The sequence below is a fragment of the Lagopus leucura genome, unplaced genomic scaffold (assembly GCF_019238085.1).
Source record: "Lagopus leucura isolate 7727_CA_CO unplaced genomic scaffold, USGS_WTPT01 Super-Scaffold_100009, whole genome shotgun sequence".
In the NCBI taxonomy this organism is placed as follows: domain Eukaryota; kingdom Metazoa; phylum Chordata; class Aves; order Galliformes; family Phasianidae; genus Lagopus; species Lagopus leucura.
In genome coordinates, this window is record NW_024962266.1 from 12,774,153 (window position 1) to 12,796,643 (window position 22,491).

General features: G+C 39.6%; 1 protein-coding gene across 1 annotated transcript in view; it reads right to left on the bottom strand.

Annotated features, from left to right (window-relative positions):
- Positions 1-1,691: 1,691 nt before the first annotated feature.
- The window catches only part of SLC44A3 (solute carrier family 44 member 3), a 38,238-nt gene continuing 17,438 nt past the window's right edge, over positions 1,692-22,491 (bottom strand). The window contains exons 11-16 of the mRNA XM_042873986.1: positions 17,048-17,204; positions 14,688-14,771; positions 5,200-5,337; positions 4,499-4,735; positions 2,859-2,951; positions 1,692-1,984 (exon numbers count right to left, since the gene is read on the bottom strand). Of these exons, the coding sequence (XP_042729920.1) occupies positions 1,979-1,984; positions 2,859-2,951; positions 4,499-4,735; positions 5,200-5,337; positions 14,688-14,771; positions 17,048-17,204 (715 nt within the window). The 3' untranslated portion in view covers positions 1,692-1,978. The remainder of the gene's footprint in view (positions 1,985-2,858; positions 2,952-4,498; positions 4,736-5,199; positions 5,338-14,687; positions 14,772-17,047; positions 17,205-22,491) is intronic.

Below are 22,491 nucleotides of genomic sequence, written 5' to 3' on the forward strand. Positions count from 1 at the left end.
TTCAATTCCTCCGAATCCAGTCACCTGTAGCTGCAGGAAACTGCATCGATCACTCCAGGGCTCCACACACTATTGGGCTGCTCTCCAGGTAGGCACTGCAAATGCCTAAAGTGGCTTGGACAATTATCTGATGGCATTCACAAGAGCTCTACTTTCAGCCTGCTTTAGTTGGATACCATGTTTAGGATACCATGGTATCCTATGGGGAAGCAGAACAGCAACCAGTTTCTGTAAGGGTAATTTATTCTTCTAGCTCAGGTGAGGATTTGTGGCAGGCAGGAATGCTTCATTTGGAGGCTGTTGACATAATGACTAGCAGCATGTGTATGATTAGGAAGTCTCTTGTCACACCTGAAAGCTATTTCAGTTAAAAGGACTAACTTAGTTAAAAGGTATGCACTCTGAACTATCCTCTGAAACCATGAGATTGTCACAGCTGTAACTCTTTGGCTACAACACTGCTTAAATGAAATACACTCAAATATAATTTAACTGGGAAATTCATTAACTTCCTTCTTTAAAAAGCAAAACGAACTTAGTAATCATCTAGAAGTCCTTTCCCCACCCAGCAGCTGCACTGGAGGCAGTGATACTGAATCAATAATTGCAATGAACAGAACCAAAGAACCTCTGAGACTGGAAATCATTTAGAGATTGTCCAACATACAGATTATCTATAAATGGAGATACACTTCTAAAAATGTCCCCTCCTTCCACCATTCAGCAAGTTCTCAAGTCAGGGGCTAAGACATGCAGCATAAGCATGAATACAAACAGAAGAAAACTCCATTCTGTAGTAATTGAAACTTCAAAGCCCTGCTTTGTATATTGATAAAATTTTTACACTGTGCAGACACCGTTACCTGGAAACAATCTTAGTGTGGAAGAAGAAAGGTTTTGTCCCTCTGCAGTACCTTGTCTGTGGTGCTTTCTCAACAATGGACAGTTATTGTTCATTCAGCATCCCAAGCACCAGAAATACCCAAGTGTTTAAAATCACAGAATCGTAGAATGGCCTGACCTCAAGGATCACCATGTTCCAACCCCCTTGCACCAGCCAGCAGGGCTGCCAGCCCCTAGATCAAGTACTAGTTCAGATTGTCCAGGGCCCCATCCAACTTCACCTACCAGCTAGAAATTAATTAATCTTCCTTTTCCCTTCTCATCATCTATCACTTATCCTTTGACTTGTTGAAGCGGCTCATATTAGAGGAATCAGAAGCAAGTATTTCTGAGCATCTCCTGGCAGGCAACTCTTTTCAGCAGCAGATCAGACGAAGTATCCAGATGAAAACAGATCTGGCATTCAGAGCACCAATGAGCTTTGATTTTCTGTATGTCACTTCCAAGCTGTGACTAATCAAAGGTTTAGCAAGCTATTCTGTTACGAGACCATTATGGACCATTTGAGTCACTTACCTGCAGCAGTGTCTTACTTCCTACACTGATGTGTACTACACTGAAATCCCTGGTTCAAGTAATTTTCCTACCTGAAACCTCACTTCAAACAAACAGTTAAAGGAGTTTTAAAAGGAAGAATACAATCATGCTCAACTGAATAAAATCTAGAACCACCCCCTGCCCGGAACAAGGGGGACTCCATAAAAAATTGTTTTATAGACACAGTCCAACTACAAACTTCAAAAACTAATCCACGTTAAATGATACACCACGAAGATAAAAAGGGCAGCTTGAGACCTGTCAATTCTGTATTTAAGTTAGATGGCACAGAAACTTACAAGAAATTTGTTTATTAACAACTTTGATACACCGTTGTAACAACACTATTAATAAAAATCAGGTGTGCTGACACAAAATACATTATTCATGCAAACAGATTATTTTAGCAGTGCAGAGGGTACAGCAGAGATTTACAGAACTGTTACTTTGTCCTGGGTTGTTGGTAACCTTTACTTTTTTTCTGCAACTGTTTCTGCTCTTGCTGATCTGCTTTAGTACTTCCCAATGCATTTCCCATTCAGGTCTACAAAGAGAAAAAAGTAGGCAAGTAATGTGTAGTCCTGTAACTGCATTTATATGTCTGTAAAAGTAAACTGGGAAAATAATTATGGTTCTTTTGTGTCTGACATCTTCAATCCTCTCTTAGGGATCAGAAGCTCCCCAGTTTCTGTGCTTGGCAAAGTATTACCGAAGAATGCAAAAACAGACCCAAACAATGAAAAGAACAAGTACAGCCATCCCTTTCTATAACAATGAGAGGCTGAAGTCACCCCAAATTCTGAACTAGTTGGGGCAGTTCCTCAGCTTGGGCAATTTGCAGCATCTCAGATGTCAGTGAACTTTACTCCCAGGACCTTCCCAAGCCTGGGGGAAGGGCAGTGCTCCCTTCTAGCATCTTGTTATTTTTACCCCAGCATAAAAGAGAAGAAACAAATATAGGCACTACTAGAAAAAGAAGGCGGTGGGGGGTGGAGTGGCATGTCTTGTCCTGGAGAAGAAAGCCATTTAAGCACTAATATTAGAGTTCTAGAACTTTAACGTTTCTATCAAGTGGCCTGCTGCTGTTTTGGCTTGTCTTACAGCAGACACATGAAGGACTACCCACACAGCATTACTCTCCCACCCCCTTGCTGTTGTCTCATTTTTCTCATCCTTTGCTGGGCACACTGAGTGGGAATGGAAGACAGATGAGTACAAATATTTGATCCATCCATTATGTACCAGCAGAGGGTTTCCTGAGAGGGGAAAGCAATAGAAGGAAAAGTAGGAGAGGGATGCAGCATGATGGCTGCTGTGAGGCATCAGAAAACATGTGTAACGGTCTACAGCTGTTCTCAGGACACAAAGACAAGCACATCAGCTGGCAGGCAAGTTCCCAGCCTGCACTCCTGCCTCACCATGGGTTGGAGCTCTGTCCCATCTTCACTGTCCCGTCTCATGCTTCTGTGTTTTTGCTTGTCTGTTAACTTGTTATTTTGATTCACAAACATCTACAGAGAGAAAGCAGGGTGAGATCATTTGGGAATTCAATCATCATTATTTAAAAAATAATAATTACTTAAGAAAAAACAATCACCTTGTAAAGGAAGATAATTAACGTGGGACTACGCAACTAGCTGGATGACACAGTAATACTGGGAGGGACAGCAGGGGCAGCAAGGGTGGCAAAAGCAGCTGAGGAGAATGAATCAAGAATCCCCATTACTTCTCCTGCCGCAGCAACGGGGACTCCTTGTCCATCTGAATCACTCCCAGCTCTCCGCCCACCACCAGAGCCTCCCTTCCACCCCCAGATGTTTATCACCCAACTGAAACACAGATGTCACATGTCAGTGCCTTCATGTGTTGGGAAACTCCAAGTTCTGGGCTGTGTGAACAATGTGCTCTTAATTATGCAATGAGGAGGAGTTTGGACATGCTGCCCCCAGTTTTTCCATACAAAGCTGGGAAGGCTGCTCACCCCTGCGGGAAGTCTTCTCCTCACCCCAGGCTCCAGGGCACAGCTAACTATAGGGAATTAAGACCAGGGTTAAAGAAAAGCTACCAAAAAGTCTAAAACTGGAGAAAGGAAAGCCTCTGTTTGTTTCATGTAGGAGAACTGGCTTAAGAAGAATTCTAGCATTTGGCAAAAGAAAGGGAAGAAGAACAAAGGTCAAGGCTTCAGAGTTTTCCATTAGGTAAGATATTCCTATTCAGAACATTTGCTTAAGTACTGTTCTGAATCAAGGCCAAAGATCTATCTGCTTTTCTCTGTCAAAAGGGTTAAGCCTATCTTGAGGCTGCCTTTTGGTTCCTTTTTGTTTGTTTTTACATGAAAATCTAGGAACGTTTCGGGAATCTAAGAGCAGCATTAAAAACAAAAACAACAACAACAAAAAAGCACCCGGTTCTTTTAATGCTTTTCTGTAGAAATCCATCCAGAAGATTCACATCATATGAGCTGTTCTGGCTGCGGAATTTATCATGAATCACCAAGATTCTGTCACATGGTTCATGAAGAAAAAGACAACTGCCAAAACAGTATGAAAGGGAAAAAAAAACTTCTGTCTCTTCTAATATTTTCATCATATGAAAATAATGGCATTTGTATATTCAAATGCTTCAGATACAGTTGTTAACTAAAGCTCTTCATCACTACGAGCTACGTAATAATTCTCTGTGGAAAGCTTTTAATACAACACAGTAATTATCGCAGTAAGAGGCAGAACAACCAGGCTGCAACAGAAGGATGTAATCAAGAGACCCAGTATGGTATTTGGCATAAGAATCTGTGCATGGATGAAGCAGAGCAACTCAAATTTGAATTAAGTTTGTTCAAAACTACAGGATCCATCAGAAGGCAGCAGACCATAGCATGGAGGGACCACTGGGAGTTCGTTTACTTATGTTTATACATTCATATATAATTTGCATCCCTGAGTCCACCCTGATCTAAGGAAATAGTATGGGATGAGGGTCAGATTACTTGGTGCCATGGAAAGACAAACTCCCCAAAAGGTTAGAAGCAAGTATCTTTGCTGTGATCACTCAAGTTTACCAGCAGTTCCTGGTCCACAAAGTACGGCTTCTCCGCAGATCCATCATTTGTTTCCACATCAATAGCAAAGCAGAGGAACATGGTATCCAGTGTCACTTCAAACACAGACAGAAAGCTGTGGGACATCAAGTAGGCAAAAAATCCAACCAGCAACAGAGGAACTACCCAAGCTTGCAGCTCCCGGTGGTAGTTAAATGCCATCAATCCTCCAAAAACAGTAAAACATACAACAAAAACCTGTAAGGGCATCGAGAAAGAAATTCAGCCTTGCTAATCACATAGTAATTACAGCTGATATTTTAACAGTACATCCCAACAGCCATGAGAGATGGCTATGCAGGTTCTGGCATCATGTAGTTACCACACTTTGCGTTCAATTCAGTGTGTCTATTTTGTAGAGCAGAGGCAACTTTTTACTGTACATTTACCAAAGGCTCTCTGCAATAGAAAGTACAAGAGTGGTGCCAAGGACACTGCTACAGCACACACAAATAGCAGTAAGGGCTATAAAAAGGATTAAGTTCCTCAAACATTACTTTCTCTCCCAAGCTCAGCTTTGAGCATTAACAATGAGTTCAACAAAAACAAACATTTACTTCCGATATACAAAAATAAAACGAGACCCTGATTTTTCACTTCATTCTTACAGAAGAGCACTTTCTTTACTCTTTTACTTCTTTTTTTATTTCTTTTAAACTTACCTTTCCTAGAAATATGATAAAATCTCCAAAACAGCTAACAGATGCAAGTTCAGCAGAACTCTTTGCCAGAATGAAGACAGCATCCTTTGCTGAAGTACAGAAATTTGTCCCATTTATGGCAGTAGTTGTGTACACATGCTAAAGTGAGAGAAGATAGAGGAAAGATTCTTTTAATCTAGGCTTTACTTCAACACAATTGAAAGTCTGAAACATGATTTGGAAATACTTTCTTTATGAATACAAAGAGTTATTTTGAATAATATGACTGTTTTATTTCAAGTAAGTACAGTCATTAAGTTCTAACTTTAAACTTTTTTTTCTACATCATTTCCACTGCTGGCAAATGCTAGAACACGATTGGTTTCTAAACCTACCTTTAACCAATTTATTTTGAAACACCCAAGTTCTCTACCCTAACTTTTGTTAATAAAAATGACAGTTACAAAACACTTCTCAGAAGTGATGCTATCTCAACTTTTTCCCTGTGAATCTATTCCCAAGACTGCTGGCAGCCTATGTAAGTGGAACAGTCTAGCTAAGTAGTTACTGAGTCATTTAGAAGTTGATTAAAGCCACGACCCTTTTAGACTATCCACACGCTACTGAAATTCAAGCTTATGGCCACAGCCATAAAATACAGTAATTCCATGAACAACAAGAACTGTGACAGTGACTGTAGAAGAGCAGTTAAAGGACTCTGGACTAGCTGGGCGAGTCTTACATCACAAAAAATAACAAACACAGCAGACTGGGGAGCACTCATGGTTTTTTAGTATGGGCAATTTTGTAAGGAAAACTGCCAAGATGAGGGGTGACCATCTTGGATTATTTTAGCAACTGCTCTGTATAACAGGACGTATCTGTGCCATCTACAGAACCATGCCAATGAGGTCCTGAAATAGCATCCAAAATACAAGCTAGGAAAAACAGCACTTGAGACACCCGAAAGGTTAGCTGGACTTTGCCAGCATGTTTTAGGAATAGTTGTCCTTTTCTCTAAGTATTAGGAGGTGGATTATGTCTCAAAAGAACAGTTACAGTCAGTAAGAACCACAGTGTACAGTCATTAAGAACTGCAGTGTGCATGAGATTATGGTTCTGAAGGAATTTATATACCCTGACACGTACTGAAGTCTTAAGATTATTTTTTGCTTCAAATGGCAGTGGAAAAAAAATGGTTTGATGAAAGAGCATTGGCCTACTATAAAACTCTTTCTGTTAAAAAAAAAAAATACAAATCTTTCTTCTTACTTATAAATCAAAATATAAAATACCTTCAGATATTTCAAGGCAGAGAAAATTAATTCTGCAGGGTCCACTTTTACCCAGTTTCTGTAATACTGTGTAATGTAGCAACGCTATACTAACATTACTGTACCTTAAAATATTACAGAGAAACAAAGAAATTGAACACAAAGATGCTTTGTATACTGTACTATACTATAGTATCTTCACTTTGAACATTATTTATTTTATACTTAACAAAGGATTTTTCCTTCTGATTAGTGAGCCAAACAAAGAGTATATTAAGCAGTGATATTCTGTAAACATTGTACTGGGATGGCAGCTAGTGCCCCAATAGATGGAAATAGTGTAAATAAGAACCATAGATTTTTTACCTACTCCTAGAAAAAATAAAAATAAAAATAGAAACACAAAGATTCCTCTGAGCTCTACAGAAACAAATATTTGCATAAAAATCTGTTTAAACAAGCAAGTTCACTTCTTTCCTAAACACGAAAAACTGCTTTCTACACCAACATCTAACACTGATGCTGCTGCCCTCCACTGTCTGTCTGCAGCTGTCCCTGCATCTTTCAAGCATGGTCAGACCTATAACACCTTGTGAATTAAGTCTCTTGCAGCACCTCCATTAGCAGACAGAAATCAAGACACAAAGTGGAAAAATGGGTTTGTAGGTTTGTTTCTGTCCCGTAAGAGCTGAATTCACAAAGCAGATCCTGATCCAGTGAGTTCAGTGTGCATTTTGCCAATTAATTAATCAGAGATTCTGTATTCATTATAAATTAAATAAAGTATGTTTAAAAAATTTAAAAAGTATGCTAAAAATGCATGTGCACTTGTACAAACACTGCTTCCAAGCTTTAAATAAATAACTGCTTGTTTTCATTCTGGAATTAGCCACTTTGGTATCTGAGGAATGTGCAATGAAAAGAATTTCTGATATTTATTAACTAGAACAGTTATCTTGGAAAAACTGGAAAACAATTCTGGAGAGCAAATACTGCCTGCATTGGCATTTGTGATTTACAAACCAGGCAACAAGAAATGGCATTGAAGACAATTACCACCTCAACAAATCATACGCGCCTCAATCACTCCTAACACCCGAGCAGGTAGTAAGCCTGCATTACAGAAGACACACAGAAATGAAGGAAGTACCTGAAGGCTGCAAAACTAGACACTGGCATAGGTGAAATAAGAATGTTACTAGTAAAAGCTGAAGATTCAGTCAAGCGACCTCTGCCTTTAAGGGAAAAATACATTTCCATTACAAACTCAAAGTTGCACAGCAAGCAGCAGAAATGATTTCTCATCATAACCCACCAAGAAATAACTAACATGCATAAGGTAGTCCCAATATTTGCAAATCATTTCGGACTTTGGACTAAGAAGTTTATATACCCCATTTGTTTTCAATGTAGGCTGCTCCAAAAGTAATGCATCATATTTATTTCCAAGAAAATTACAATAGATACATAGAACACAGTAACACTACCTGACAGAGCAAATTCTCAGCTACAAAACACTATTTTTCCACATAGTCACCATCACTAGCTAGGTATTTTCACCACTGATGAACAAGAACCTGCATGTCATGCTCATAACAATCTGCACCGGTGGAGGTGACCCACTGTCACTGCCACCACAACTGAAACGCACCACCCACTGCCTCACTGTGCTCACACCCACTGCGTGATCTCCATAAATGTTCAGCAAGAGTCAATGAATGTCAAGGGGTGCCATTTTTTCCTCATGGAGGAATTCAATGACACACCTTTGCTTCATACCCACTTCCGTATCAGACCCCATTTTGCCAGACTGCCCCTCCGCTCCCATTCATCACATGGCAACAAAATATAATGGAATATTGGTGGGAAGGTTCAGCCTACACTGCCATACCACCAATATTTGCCTCTGACATTGTAAGCCAATGTAACAACACAGTAAGCATTACTTTCAGAGCAGCATTTGTATCGTAAGCCATGTGCAGCAACTCATTCCTTTGCAAAAATATGACAGCTGAGAAGGCTAAAGTGGCAGAGCACCATTAGCTAAGAGTCTGCTATCATTTAGAAACAGACCATTAAAATGTGCTGGTTTTTTTTCCCTGCTGATGTATTCTCTTTCCCCAAGCACAAGAGCTTTAATGGAATTGGAAATGTTTGAGAGAAGGGCAGCAGGAATGATCCAAAAGGTATGGAATGTCTTCTGTCTGGGGAAGTACTGAGTACACCAGACTCTGTTGTCTGGAAAAGAGATGACTGAAGAAGGATGTGGTAAGAGGACTACAAAAGCATGAGAAACATGGAGAGGGTAGGTGGGATTAGATGCTCATTGTTTCTTCTAATATACAGACTAAGCAGAGTGCATATAAAGCAGCAGGAACCAAATCTGGAAAAAGATGACAGCTCTTCTCACTGCAGTCTGTAAGATGTGAGCTTCTGGCCAAAGGATGCTCTAACTGCTAGTAATTCCCATGAGTTCAAGGGAGAGGTGGAAAGTTCAGAGAAAAGGAATCTCCGAGAGGAGAAACTACACTCAGCTCAGAAAGTTTCTAGGCCAGAAACAAATCCAGAAACTGCACTGGGAACAACACTCTCATCTCTGCACTCCACTCGCTGTTGGAGACAGGACACCAAGCTAGGCACAGGTTCAGTGCGGCCCAATGCAACTGTCATATAACTAAATCCTGCTTAATGGACTGATTTTTCACAGTGGCAGCCTCTCCTGCAGAGACAAGCAAGTGGTAATGGGACTGACAGCGTGGGAGACTATGGGTTAATAATAGCCCTCATCCTTGCACCAGGAAGTTGGTACTGTATCATCAACTTTGTGAAGAACAGAAGCCCCTTCTGGCCTGCAGCCTGGGAACTAGACACTGCTTTCTCAGTGTCGGGATGAATAAATAAGGAATGAGAATGTTTACATATTTCCAAATACCACACCATGTAAAAAAAAAAAACTATTTAAAGAATATATCCTTCTGTGCTTCATAACACAGAATGTCAAGGGTCTTGGAACAACCGACCCACCAATTTCATGAGAAAGGCCCTGTGGCTTAGACACAGGCCATAAGTTCCCTGATTGTTCCGAATAATTGCTACTTTGTGAAACAGCTGAATTCAGTCTTCCATTCCAGGGCTTTCTTCAATAAAATGAGCTTGGGGAAAGACAGGATTGCCATAGCAACAGAATCCTCTTAAAAAAGAGGCAGGAGACATGCTGGTCTCACATCCCATTTCAGCTTTTTCTGCTCTACTGATATTTTCAGGCTGATCCAATCTTCTTGTTGCTGCCAACTCTTGGGGGCCGCCCTGGCTACCTACAGCCAGTACAATGCCATGCAGCTCAAGGTGAGCTTTTACATATCCTAGCCTGCAAATGTCACAGCTGCCATAGGAATCCCCTCAGAAAACAAAATCTATTGCTAGCAAGTGGCAATGACATTTCTGTGGCTGCTGTACAAGCCATTGGTGAGCCGGTGAGACAGCTGTATCATGGCTTTCAGATGGAGGAAGGAAGATAGAGCAATGTGGGCCTGTGAGACCCCACTGAAAGAATGAAGACATGAGAACCTGTAGCAGGCATTCAGCCACTCCAGTTCCTGGTTATTTCAGGTTATTATGCTACATGATTTCTTATATTAAGTGGAAAACTCCCTCTTTAAACTACATAGGGCTGGTCCCTCTTCCAGCCCTTACATACGGAGCTATTCCAGACCTTTGTCCCTCTAGTCCTCTGGATCCTTCCTCCAATTTCCAGGCAATATTTACTGATGAACAGTTTACAACTATTTATTCTTCTGCCAATCTCATCTTGGCTTTTACCCTAACTTGCAGTTTCTCTTCCTGATGCAATGAGAGACAGCAAATGTGCTTGCTCTTACCCTTTATGTATTATTCTAGTCCCATCTTGTGAGATGAGCCTGGCTACATAACCAGCAACTTGTACAGTGGCATTCATCCCTCATTCTGGTGCCAGTACTTAATCCCATACCTTCCCTAGGACTGAATCTAACACTTCTGCAGCCGTATTAACTAAAGGCTGTTGCCCTGTACTTGACCAGCACACTCTGAATATTCTATTCCATCACTTCCCCAGTTAACATGAAGCTAACATAGAAAAGGTTACTACTGATTCTTAGGCTAATCACCATCAATAAGAAACCACACAGTAGCCTCCCAGATTTCCCCCAACAGTCAAGAAAGCCCAACTTTCCATTATTTACATTCTACGTTACATTTGCAGTTACATTTGCTGGAAAACATCTCACCTTTCAATTTTCTTTGTTTTCTACTCTGTCATGTACTCCCCCCATAGCTGTCTTTCAGGGGGTACAACCAACACAACTTTCTCCTGGGAGGGTGTTCCCACTGCTGCACCTGGGTTCCACTTACAAGACATCAAAGCAAAAACAGGTAATTCTCATCCAGCTACTTCCCCCACATGGGCCACTCTACGGAGAAAGTAAAGACCTACGGTATTTATCTCCTGTCACCGCATACATGAAGTTTCTAGTGGGAGAACAGACAAATTTAAAACAAGATTTCATGAAGATGAATGTTTTAGCCAATTTTAGTCAATATTTTCAAGATGACTGAAAATTTAGCTTAATATCTACAAGAAATTTTGCCAGTAATATTAAAATAAGGTATTGTTTTTGGGAGGAAAAAAGTATTTGATGGGGCGAGGCACAATGTGTTTGGCAGTGCACAGAAGAATTGTACTTACATTAGCATGCTGAATTTTGGTTTTATCTAGGTCATTTCTCCAGAAGGCACTTAAACACAACCTCTTGATAGGCTTACATCCAATGTTTAAGAGAATTAGCTGCCACAGTTATATGGCCATTAGACAGATGTACTTCTGATTGTTATTTTGGAGTTGCTGGTTTTTTTTTTTTTTTTTTTTTTTTTTTTTTTAAACTAGTCTTTTGCTGGCTTTCAGTATCAGTGACAAGTCCCAGTTCCAGCAAATGAAGGTGTCACTACTGTTCATCACTAACAGTTACCGCAGAGCCCGAAGGCTGCAGAGCAAGCAACTGTACTGAAGAAAACAGAGAAACCACATACAGCTCAGCAACTCCTTCAGAAATCCACGTGCTGTGCTTTGGAACTGCTGCCTGCCAACTGGCTGCAGATGGACCCAAAGCAGACAGAGAAGAGCAGAATTATCCTGAAATATATTGTTAAATATATATATATATATATATATTCATTGCAACAAGGCTGTAAAGAAAAAAAGTGACCACTTTGATATATCGAAAGTTAAGACTTCGCCACCATTTAAGGGAGCAGGAGACAGACAGACCTTGTAGCTCCCAAACCACATAAGAAAACAGTATATTCTTTTTGTGGAAGAGAAGTTTCAGTCTCCCAGATTTTACTCGAGATGATTGGATATATTTATCTGGAACATACTGAAACCATCAGAGCCAGAAGATGAAAAATCTGTGGTAATTCTGACAAGTGTTGGCAAACAGAACTGTCAAGTAAGGATAATGACTTTATATTCACAAAGCACTTTTCATCCAGATAGAACCCAGAGTGCTTTACAATTGTTACTAATGGATTATACACACACATGAATCACTTTGCCCATGACTGAAATGGAACAGCTTAAGGAGTGAACTGTTTAACAGCACATAGCAACCTGACACCACAGTTTAGCACAGGATCCAGTTGCAAATCCAAAAGAAAATTAGGAAGGCAGAATGTAATTACCCACGCTGCAATCAGAATAGGACGCTGGGTTTACATTACCCTTCCTGCAACCACTGCCATTGGAAACATGGCAACAGTCAGCATCCAGCGCAACGAATGTCACAACACAAAGATCACAATGGGGACCTCTTCAGCCCTGCTCAAGTTGAACTGCAATGGAGCTGAACACAACCTATCTGAGCCTGGACAGGAGTTGCCTCAGACTCAGCAATTAAAGTCTGTGTTACATCTCACCTGAAAAATGGCACATTGCCCCTCTGACATCATCATAACGCAGCACTCGGTTGATACCACACGGGAAGAAAGAAGCTCACACACAGTCACCAGTGCTACTTCCCCCAGCACCTGTTTCTCATCTGCAAGCTTCCCAGAGGGGAAACAAGGGGCTCTGTTTAATCTTGATTAAAGTCGTGAATGAAGGAGCAGAATTTAAATCATCTAAGCAATCTAACAACAGGTTGAAGAAAATACTGCAGAAGTGAAGAGGAAGGCTCCTCTTTTCCATAAAACAAAACAACAACAATGAAAACAACCACCACCAAAAACCTTTCAAGGTAATTAGAAGCTTATTACAATGGAGAATAAAAGGATAAAAGGCAAAAGCACAGTAAGGAATGCTAATACACACAGTGAGCTTTGGACCAGCTTTTGTAACAGCTGTTCTGAATTTCTGAATTTCAACTCAAAATCAAAATCCAAACTTAAAAGTATGTTCAAGATGTTAGAAATGTGTACAAGCAATTTTTAAAAGCCCCAAAAGTCCTGCCCTCAAGTCCCCATTCAACAGCTATGTGAAACTTCAAGCTGTCATTGATCTCAGTGAGAGCTCTGAAGTTCACCCTTTCTGTTAATCATGCTGTATGTTAAGCTTCTTAAAGCCATGGTTGTTGGGTTTTTTCCCCTTTGGAAACGAAAACCTTCACTCTTAGTCAATACATACATATATTTAAACAGGCTTGAATAAATTCTTTATAGAAAAAACAAAACCACCAATTACTCTACGAAACACAATAACATGAGAATAATATTACTCCTTCATACTGATATAATTTCTCTTAAAATCTTAAAAAAAAAAAATTGCTCTCACTTTTAGTCTCTCAAATTACCCAATTTTCAGCACACAGCACATGATCATCTTCGCCAAAAAGATGTTGAAACAGTTATCTAACAGCAAACACAGTATTATGATTATTACACTAAAAATCATGACCTGTACAAAAACAGAAATTTGCCTACAATAGATTAGGAAACAGGAAATCTTTTAAGGGAACAAGAGCTACAATGCAGCTTTCCGAAACAAAAGAAAGTACGTTACAGTAATTAATTCTCCTTGTAACAAACACAGTGCACACAACAGCTGGAGAAAGTAAATGCTATGATGCTGGCTATCTCTTTGGAAGGCAGGAAGCCAAGGGGAAAGGGTGACTATAAATGGAAAGCCTGGAGTCAAAATGAACTCTGAGATTCCTCACCAACTTGGTGATCATAAGATCTACCTAAAAAATGTGAGTCTGGAAAATTCATCAGCTGGAAGCAGAGATTTTACTGCACAAATGCTTACTTAATCTAGGTTGAACTAAGTGAAAAATGTTCTTTTCATGGTTGTCCAAGAGTAGGCTTTATTTATGCGCCTACTTTAGAATGAGAAGTCAGACCCTTTATCGGCATCGTCTTGTTTACTGCACTACTGTTCTCAGCAATAAGAACAAAGAAAGCAGCAGATACGGAGTTACGAATCAGCATGAACATCTGATTCCTTGTCACATTAATAATACCACAGCCACCAGAGATAACAAAAGGGGACTGATAAAAACTGGCTATTTACAATGATGTATACAGAGGTTGGAAAAGTATATATACACTTGCAGAAAAGGATCAGGAAGGAAAGAGTAGGAATCAAGTGTCTGAAAAACTGCTGCACTTCAGAAATCATCTATTTCCAACAAAAACCCTACTGAAACAAAACTGCTAACAAAACAAAGACGTCTTTCAAATACAGAGAATATTATATAATCTGTTTTTTTTTTTTCATCTTAGATTGTATTCCCAGGTATCTCAATAACAAATCAGCCAAGAGTTCCATTTTTTTCAATAGGGATTTTCAGGTGAAAAATTCTGTGTCTAGTTTAAGGACATTTAAACTAGAACATCTCCAGGTGGGTTTCTTACTTCACTGCTTCCTTCCACCTGGACATAGTCTCCCTGGCACAGCTCAACAAGATGTTAATCTTCTTACCTTCAGAAATAGCAGGTGGCCCTGTGAGGGGTCATCTCAAGCTGCGTTAACAACTTTTCTGAACACCACACTCAGCAACACTGCATGCCACAAAGCATCACAGAGCTGACAAACAACCTTTGCCAACACTTGAGGACTTTGTTGGTTTGTTTAGGTGGCCAGCAGGTAGCTTTGGCTTGAATGCACCACATGTTGCTTTCGTCATGCTGAATGAAGCCAGCAAGCACACAGTTCATAGAACAGGTGTGCAGATGGCTGAGTGACAGAGAGATGACAGAGTGTACCTGATTAACGTATCTTAAGCAACTTTCCTGGCACCACAACCAGCAGAAACAGCACTTCAACAGGCACTTCGCACATGTACTTTCCTGCAATAAAATGAAACGTCTGGTTACTGGCCACAGAATTAGACTGAAATAAAATTGCCATTTCAGAAAGGCGTGCTCTGCAGGTGACTGACTTCCAACAAAGCATTCACTTACACAGCAGATACTTCCTTTTGGATTACTGGAATTGTTTTTAATTCAGACCCTACACTATTAATGACTGATGAGCTGAGTCTAGGGGTTTCTGGGAGCTTTTTTTTTTTTTTTTTTTTCCTTCCTGTGCATGGAAGATTCCTCTCCAGGAAAGAAAATAAGTGCTGTAAGCAGCTTGGTGAGCTAACAGCTGCACAGAGAAAAAAAAAAAACAGGCAGGCAAGTCAGTAACCCTTAGAGTACTTGGCAGCGATTAGTGAGACAGTTTGTTTTCCTTTTGTTTGGTTGTTTCAAACTTTTTTTTGCCAGTTATCAAAAAAAAACCCTTCACAGTTCTGAAATGACTGGCACGCTAATGGACAAATGTGAAAAAAACAGGCAGGGTTCTAGTGTGTATGTTGAACTAAGCATGCATTATGATTCAGGACAGGAGGACAAGACTTGTATTTCCTAGAACAGGCCACTGATCTACATTAATATCATGCCAAGAGCAGAGGAGAAAAGCTCAGTGTCTGCTCTACCTCCCACATCTCCATCGAGAGCTCAGAAGCAAGACAACAGAGACATCTTGGTAGCCCTGGTAGTATTCCAGTTTTAAATGGCTGTTTTTCTCACCAAAAGAAAATTCAGTTCAGCGATATTTGAGTCTTTTTAACCTCATTTTTTCAGAGACCAGAATGTTCTTCTGTTTTGGAAAGCAGAGATCTTCCAGTTACCGTATGAAATCCTCATGTCCCACAGCTGCCATGATAAAACCATAAACCACCCAACCTTTTTCCCCACAAACCTCTTGAAAATATTCATAGGATAATTCCTTTAAACTGCACATACTTTAATCTTGCTATGCTTTGCCAGAGAGATGATTTTACTACAGCTATATTTGTCTTGCTAAATACTGCTTATTAGAAATAGAGCAGAGGACTATTTTGCTATTTGGCTTGACGACTGCTGTGTAGGAAACACCAGTAAATTTACCTGCAGACCTTGCAGACCCCTGATTTCTCAGAAAACAGGAGCTTTTTTTGCAAAGGTGACAAAGTTTGGAACTCTAGAAGAACGCAGCATCTGTTCTCCACCCTTTACTACTAATTCTCCCATCCTCTGCACAGAGAGCTGCTAAGGAAAGTGGCCACAGACTATCCTTCCTGCCATGAGAAGGAGCAATGTTAGTTTGTGGTGGATTCCTCTGTGGAACAGGGACGTGAGCTGGCCTCTTCAGGAACAGTTATCAGTCATGTCATATCCTAGCCGGATTCACAGCACTTGGTCTAAAGGACCTTAGAGCACACAGCTACTGATAAAAATAATCCTTGCAAAGTATTTCTTCAACACGTATTCAGATTATAAAAACTCGTACCCAGTAAGCCTGCGTCTTCTGCCTCATCTAGATGTAAACAATTCTGTTTTCTTTCTAGCACAACTCAACCCACCTACCATCTATACCCAAAATTCAATGTAAATATCCTGTCAAAGCTCTACATAATATACTTCAGGGCCAATATATGTATTCTAGAGGAAAACCAATGAATCCTAGCACCTGCATTTAAAATCTTTGCCTAAATCTTCCTTTGATGTCAGAGCTGTGCAGTCCTAAGAGCCTGTTCTATTTGCCAGAGTGCTAAAACTAACTGTGCTGGTGTGTTTTCAGCAGAAGGTAAGAGATGCAGAGATGGATGAAAGACAGAAATTAAAGCAACAATCACAACAACCAAGATATATTTTTATATGCTGTAAAAGATGCAACCTATATAAATCCTCAGAACCTATATAAATCCTCAGAAAAGTTCTTGCTTCATGTGTTTTCTTCTACAAATACATCACAAGGCAGATGAAATCTTTTCTATAAGAAGTATTTTATACTAAACAGTGCAATTCTTACTTACCTTTACTTTTTAAAAAAATTATGATGTAAAAAATTTTAAATATTCTATCAAATCTGGATTTTTCACTTATCTGTGATAAAAACATCTACACATAAAAACTAAACCGGGTATTTTCTTCTCTTAAAAATATCTGAGTTGAGAGAAGAAAAAAGGAAGCATTTAAAAAGGCTCTCTTCATGAAGGAAATGGGTAAAATATAAAGTTTAAGTATATTCTTCACATTTCTTTTCCTGCACGTCACCTTTTAACTACTATTTCTATGTGTTACAGAAATATACTTACCTTTGGCTTTAGGATATTATAAAGGTACAAGAGAACAATCCTTGGTATTCTCAGTATGGTGATTATAAATGAGCCTTTTACAACAGTTCCTAGATGATAGCAAAGAAGAACTGAAATGGAGGAGAGGACTGGATGACGTGGTGGGCTATTTTTGTTTCTGGAAAGAAAAATAAACAATTCAAAATTGTTTTGGAAACTGTTATTTAAGAAGATACGCATGGTATCATTCCAGTATTTGGAAAAGTAAAGACCTAAGCTGGTACACCCTTTCACGCTTAAAACAACTCCGGTTTTCCTTCTGACTTCATGTGAACTTTAACCCTAGTCCAAAGGAAAGCAGCCAAGTTTAAAACTTTTATTGGATTGCTTTAACTCTTCAGCAATTAATATCTTGACATACTCAGCAATGGAAAAATATCTAGAAAAACCTACTATGGAAAATATCAGAAGAGAACATCTGAGAACATGTCTTCCAACACCTCTCTGCAGTTTCTGTTACTTCTGTTATCCTCCAAAGTCTTATGTCAGACTTTTGTTTCTGCAAGATTTCAGTCTGAAGGAATGAATCTGCTATTTCTGCGTTAGTGGTAAAATTGAAAGCAGAAAAATAAATATGACACAGTCTCACGTGCAAAACTGAGATCTGCTGTTTACTTCCACTGCTGCAATTTGACCAAATTCAGTTTTAAAGTTTGTTAGATAACTAATGCTTTTTTTTCCCCCCCCCCTGCTGAACAGGTTTTGTTTTAAACTGGAACACGCAAAAAAGAAATTTCACGTTGTATGTTTAAAATTATGATTTGGCAGAAAAACCTTGTAATTCCACTGCAATCTAACCTCTATCATTTTTGGGAAATGATGTGTCTCTCATATTTGAAATGGAAAGACAAAATAATAACCTCATGCAATTAGCTTATGAATCCCAAATATAAGCTTTATTTTTCTGCTTCCTTTATAAGGTTCAGCTTTCTTCAATCATTTACAGAGAACAGTGTGGAAAAGCTCTCAAGAATTTAAAGGAAGAACAGGAAATGAACTTAAAACCATTCTCACTCTTCTTCAAATGCTGTTAAGAAAAAAGAAAATTCACAATTCAATTAACACTGGCTAAACAGCTAAAAATATACGTCAGAAGGTTCAAGAAAAGCACTGATTAATAGTGATAAACTACCTTACTGAAAGGCAAATGTACGCAGCAATCCCTACCCTGAAACATTTCCTCAGGCAGCAGAATCAGCAGTTACAATCAGACAGCACAAATCCTGTGTTCATAAGCAACTCCTTCAAAGCTTATTACCTTGAAAAATTAATACTTTGCAGGAGAAACTAATGATAAGAGGTGGTGACTGGCTGAAGCTAAAATCTACAAACACATCTTTATTACATCTTCACATACACCCCTTGAAGACAGGTATCACAGTTCTGCAAGAACCCTGAAGGTATCATTGCAGTTCATTCAGAACATGACAACTTCACAGCTGAAAAGTTCTATTTGAATATGTGAATGTACCACATTATTTTAAATAGGAAATTCCAGCAAAGCAGTTGCTGCTTTTTTTTTTTTTGTCTCACCACTAGGGGAACTGCTTGAGGGATACTGGAATTCTCTACTTCATATATATATATATTTCTTCATTAAAAAAAGTGATCAGGTTTCCATGTTGGAGTCACACACATACCAAAACACAGGCCTTATTCTATCCATATAGTAACAGTGTTTCCTTTTCCCTTTTACACTGCCTTACTATAACAGCCTCAGTCAGATCTCAAAATATAAGAGATTAAATTTCTGCAAGTTAAAAGCTAACCAAGATTGAGAAATACAAAAAGGACAAAGTTTACTCACATGTTAATAATTTACTTGCTACTAAGAAGAAGGAGAAAAAAGGCTTTGGTATTTTAGCAGGTCTGATTAATGAGCAGAATCTCAGAATCTGAAGTTTAGATAAATTTCTACACACTTGGAAGCTCTTTCACACCTTCTTTTCCTAGGAAAAGAATTCTCACAAGAACAGCATCTGACAAAGCTTCTTGCTTTGCTTCCAAATAGAATTGAATTGAGAAAGAATATTTTCTCTGTTCAGGGAAGGAAGCATAAGGAAGTGGTAGCTAAATGCAACTACAGGTGTTGTCTGTGACTCTAATCAAGCTCAAGTCTGCCTCAGTCTTCCACCTACACCAAGAACCTCAAAGGATGAAGTTTCATCCAGCTTTTTACATTATATGGCTGCAATCTGAAATGACTTTAGCACAAACATGCAATCAAACATACATGAGTTTTTGTGCACAGTTTATACTGCTCAGTGAATTCTGCACAAGTAGACTTCATAGCGCAGACATGGTGCCTTCAAATGCATGTGAAGTATTGGAAGAAAACAGGAATCTGCCTGATAGAACTGGTTGCAAGACTGATTACCTTAATTTTCCTCTTTGGTATTCCTATTTTATGTAAATCCCAAAGGATTTACACAGAATACTACTGTTCCAAAATCCTGTGAGTCTGTACTCCACACTACACCATCTTTTAATTATTTTATTTCCTCAGTGCTGCCAATTGTCTTTGTTTTCTTATGAGCTCTGTGATATTTGGTATCTTTTAACACTAACTTCCTTCGATCCTTGGTTCACACATACATCTCAGATTTCATTTTAAATCCACTGTTTGTGTGTGTGAAGAAAAAAGACAACCTAGATACACTCACAAGGCTTCGATATTTGAAAGAACCATGACTTTTTTTTTTTTTTTTTTAAAGCCCATCATTTTCAAAGCTATGCTTATGGTTTTCTTCAATCCTGTCTCATCTTTTTCCAAAGGCTGCTTAAAAAGAGATTTAGTATAAAATACTTCAAAAGCTTTTTAGGAATGACTCACATGTTCTTCAAGTAAACATGAATTTCAGCTTTAAACAAATACAATAATTTACAAGATCTGTAATAGAAGAGACACCATTAAGCTAACACTGAACTCACAGTCTGTACCTGCATTGCCCTTTTACCTGTACTTAAAAGCAGGAATAGTTCCAACCACACGCATGCCAAGAGCCCTTTCACATGAGCTGGGTCAAGTATGTCAGCAGGGCAAAGGATACTCATAAACACTACAGATATATTTGAAAAGGAGAGAGGAATCTTCTAAAAATTCAATCCTAGTTCTCAATATCTCAGTGACTTTGGTGCAACTCCATAAAGCTAGATTGTTGACTTACTGGGAGATGTATTTCACCTCTTTACTGAATCTACTGGAAGTCTGTAGTACTGACCATCTAAGAGTCAGTTTTAAAACCCCAGTCCTGCAAAGACTTACTCACTGTCTTAGTGCCAACGCTGTGCAGTGACATCCATGCATTAGTTATCAAATAAGTTCAAACATGGACAGGACAGTGATCACAGTGATATGAGTCAAGTTACTGTACCACCTTACTTTAATCCTGAGGAAAGACCTCATCAAAAAGGCAAACACATGCATAACCTCTAAGCACACCAAGGTGAAAATAAACCCTCATATAAGACAGCAATACTAACAGAATTTTTTTTTTTTAGATTGAGCCTTTTTCATAAGTCATAAAAAATAACCATTAAGTAAATAAATCTTTATTTTATCAAATTAATAAATTCTTTCACATATTCATGCTTCAACTAAAAGAAAAGAAGGCAAAATCCATTTTTGGCAGCGGTACTGTGGATCAAACATACATGACTCGTAAAACTAAAGCAACAACCCTGCCCTCCCTGCTTGCAGCTCTGCTGCAACTGTGGGCTACACGGCACATTGCTGCGTGTGCTGTAGAAGGAGATTTCCGCAGGGAAAGGCCACGCCATTTCCTCAGAGCACTTATAGCCCAAGAAGAAAGCCTCACTGTGAGGTATCATCAACAAACTCTTGTGACATGACTTTATGATGCTTCCCCAGGGAATACATTAAAAACACATAGCGGACAAGCTCAGAATTGCTGGAACAGCTTGAGATAACCCCTGCCCTCGATGCTGCGATCGCTCTCGTTGCTCACCATCCTCTCACCATTCTCCCCCTGCTCTGTGCCTCTGCAGATCTGTGCTGACAGAGCCTACAGACTGGGAAGAGGAATCGGCACCACAGAAAAGCTGCATTTCCTGTTCCAAGCACAAGTCTCTCAACTCAGTACGTGTTACCTGGCAAACAAGAGGAGGGCTCCGAAGTAGCTGTACTAAAATGTTTTCAATACAATTGGGTGTACTCCACAGTCAGTTCCTGCAACAGTAGGAAACAGCTGGAAAGCAGAAGATCCTGGCAAAGCAGCAGAAGTCATCACAACAACTCCTACAGCTGCTTCCCTGCTCTGCATGAAGAAGATACGGACAGTGCCTTTACCCTGGGGATTTAGACAGTGTATCGTACAAATATGCACTGCAGCACACAATCACCAAGAAGAGGCAGCAATACTTCTCTCCCCTGATTTCTCAAGCAATTTAAGTGAATGCTTACTGCCTCAGCATTCAGCTGCCAAAGCTGAATCAACTGCCTGAGAAACATAAATTTGCTTGGAAGAGCAGCCAGCTACCCACAGAACCACAGACATACTGGTTACTGGTGTTCAGAGCTTCAACAGGAAAAAGGAGATGATAAATGAAATTGAGTCCCTCCGTTTTCTGATCCTTTCATAGCGTGTAAAATAATAGTGTCACTCAGCAGACTCCAGCCTTTTAAAAAAGAGCGTATTAGATTTTGGCCTGCACTCTTACTAGCCCCAGTTCAGTGGCTTTGCTGTTGGCTGTGCAGAGAATCCTTGCACAGAAGCACTCCTGATCCACGTATTAAACACTGCTTTCCCTTGTATCACTGAATGGGATGACAAAATATCACTTAAAACAGGGCCACTGGCTGTTACCACATCTTCCACCTTGGCTGGTGTGGCTGGAGCACTCCTGCAAGCAAGAACCTGCACTGCCGTCTCTGCTGGGCAGAGGATAAGAGATCACACGAGGTTTTTCTCAGAAACTGAAATGACCAGGAATACATTCTAAAGAGCACTGACAGAAACATGTCACCTAGGGTCTGGAAGAGCCAATAGCTTCCTTCCCAGCCTCCCTGACAGCCAGGTGGCAGCAGCAGGAGCTCCAGGCTCCCTGCATTCTCTCCTTCCATCCTCAGGTTGCCTTCCTTGAGGCAGTTTTCCAACAAACCGAGATCACCATTTTCCTCTAACACAAAACAAAGAAACCCCTTGTAATGCCAGAGCTTTTCACAGACCAGAAAATCTCATTGCCGGGAGTAGAGGAACAGAGCAATGAGGATAAGAGAGCTCATAAATTAATTACAGAGAAAAATGTTTTCTGGATTGTGGAAAAGGTCCAGCAGAGCATTGTGAGATCTAAGACTCTTCCCAAAATGGCAGGGTAGCACTGGGTTGCACTGTGCTATTATGCACTGTGCTATTATTACTAAACTATGCTAATTTCATTTTGGA